This window comes from Camelina sativa, chromosome 2 (assembly GCF_000633955.1).
Source record: "Camelina sativa cultivar DH55 chromosome 2, Cs, whole genome shotgun sequence".
Taxonomy (NCBI): Eukaryota; Viridiplantae; Streptophyta; class Magnoliopsida; order Brassicales; family Brassicaceae; genus Camelina; species Camelina sativa.
In genome coordinates, this window is record NC_025686.1 from 21,952,927 (window position 1) to 21,954,454 (window position 1,528).

The following is a 1,528-nucleotide window of genomic DNA, read 5'->3' on the forward strand; positions in this document are numbered from 1 at the left end:
AAGTAATCAAGAAGGACGTGAAGCGAGAGGATGTTCTTGAGAGTTGAGATTGTGTAGCCTTTTGAGGTTAACGCTGCCATGGCGGCGTTGTCGACGGCGCATACGGTTATGGTTGTTCTCCGGTTGATTTCGTCCGCGAGGTGGGTTTGTGTTAGGTAATGGCTGAAGGAGGAGAATGACGGGTGGTTTGCCAGGAGGCGTGTGACGTTGTGTGCGTGGGTTTGGATTATCAGGAGGAGGATGATGTTGAAGATGATGAGTGAACTCATCTTCTTCGCCATTGTTTCAAGAGAGAGATGAAGTGTTTGGTTGCTTGAGAGAGAGAGTGAGTGAGTGAGTAAAGAAGAGCTTAAATTGAAGGGAACTAGAAGATCAAGAAGATGGTGTTTAGTTAAATACTTAAATGGACGTGGATTGTGAATGAAATTACGATTGTGCCATTGAGTTTTTTTTCATTTATTTATTGTGATGACATGATTTTAAATGTATTTATTGTGAATTTAAGCTTATGGGTTTTGCAAAGTTTGTGATGATATCATAATGATGTTCTTTCCAGCCTTCAACGGTTCCATTCCACCTACTACTTTGTAACCTGTATAAACTTGTTACCGACGGAATTTAATATTAGATTAGAGGGAACAGGTGACACATAATGATGATCTAAAGTGGAAAAAATGTTAGGTTTATATGATTTTTAAAAGTGCTATATTTGTATTATTGTGGTCTAATACGATTGTCTTCCATTTTTTAATTAATATGACGTAGTAAATATAAAATAAAAATAAAATGTAGATAGAGAATTGAGGTTTAAAAAAAGGTATGGGGGGAATTGGGACAACGCATTTGAGCTTCAAAGCAAATTTATATAACAGCCTAACGAAAATTAAATTGGTGGGAGGCAACATGGCCTCCAACTTATCTAACCTACTTCTAAAGAGTCTTTTAAGTATCACATTTAATTTGGCTAATTAAACGATATTTATGATTTCTTCTTCATTGTTGAGAAGATCACAACAATCATGTGATTAAGATGGTGTTCACTTGTATGTGTAGCTAAAAATAGAAATACTTTTTTTAGACTATAGAAAAACATACAAAATTTTATGGGAAAATTATAAATAAAGGATCTTTTTTCAAAAATTTGGCCATCTATACTTTTTTTTTGAAAAGTTTGGTTATATAGGGTTTTGGATATAAAAATAGCCAATTATACCCTTAGTTATATTTTCAGATAAAATTTGTTGTTTTTTTGTCTCCTGAAATTTTAAAATCAGTAAAAATCGAAATAAGGAAAATTGAGAAAATAAGTCTAGTGGGCCTAATTTTTCGTAATGGGTCTTGAGAAAATAATGAAATTGTGACTTTGTCTCGACAAATTAAGAAAACAAAAGGGATCGAGAAATTGAGAAAAAACCCTTCAAAATATTCACCCTTTTTTACCATTGAATCTTCCAACTTTAAACAGCAGCATCACCAAGATTAGCATCAGTACGCTTTTCTAATACATCATTAGTCAGCTTAGGTGAAT

At 33.6% G+C, this 1,528-nt stretch overlaps 1 protein-coding gene across 1 annotated transcript in view; it reads right to left on the minus strand.

Annotated features, from left to right (window-relative positions):
- LOC104732264 (fasciclin-like arabinogalactan protein 1) overlaps positions 1-367 on the minus strand; it is a 3,269-nt gene extending 2,902 nt beyond the window's left edge. The window contains exon 1 of the mRNA XM_010451806.2: positions 3-367. Within this exon, the coding sequence (XP_010450108.2) occupies positions 3-281 (279 nt within the window). The 5' untranslated portion in view covers positions 282-367. The remainder of the gene's footprint in view (positions 1-2) is intronic.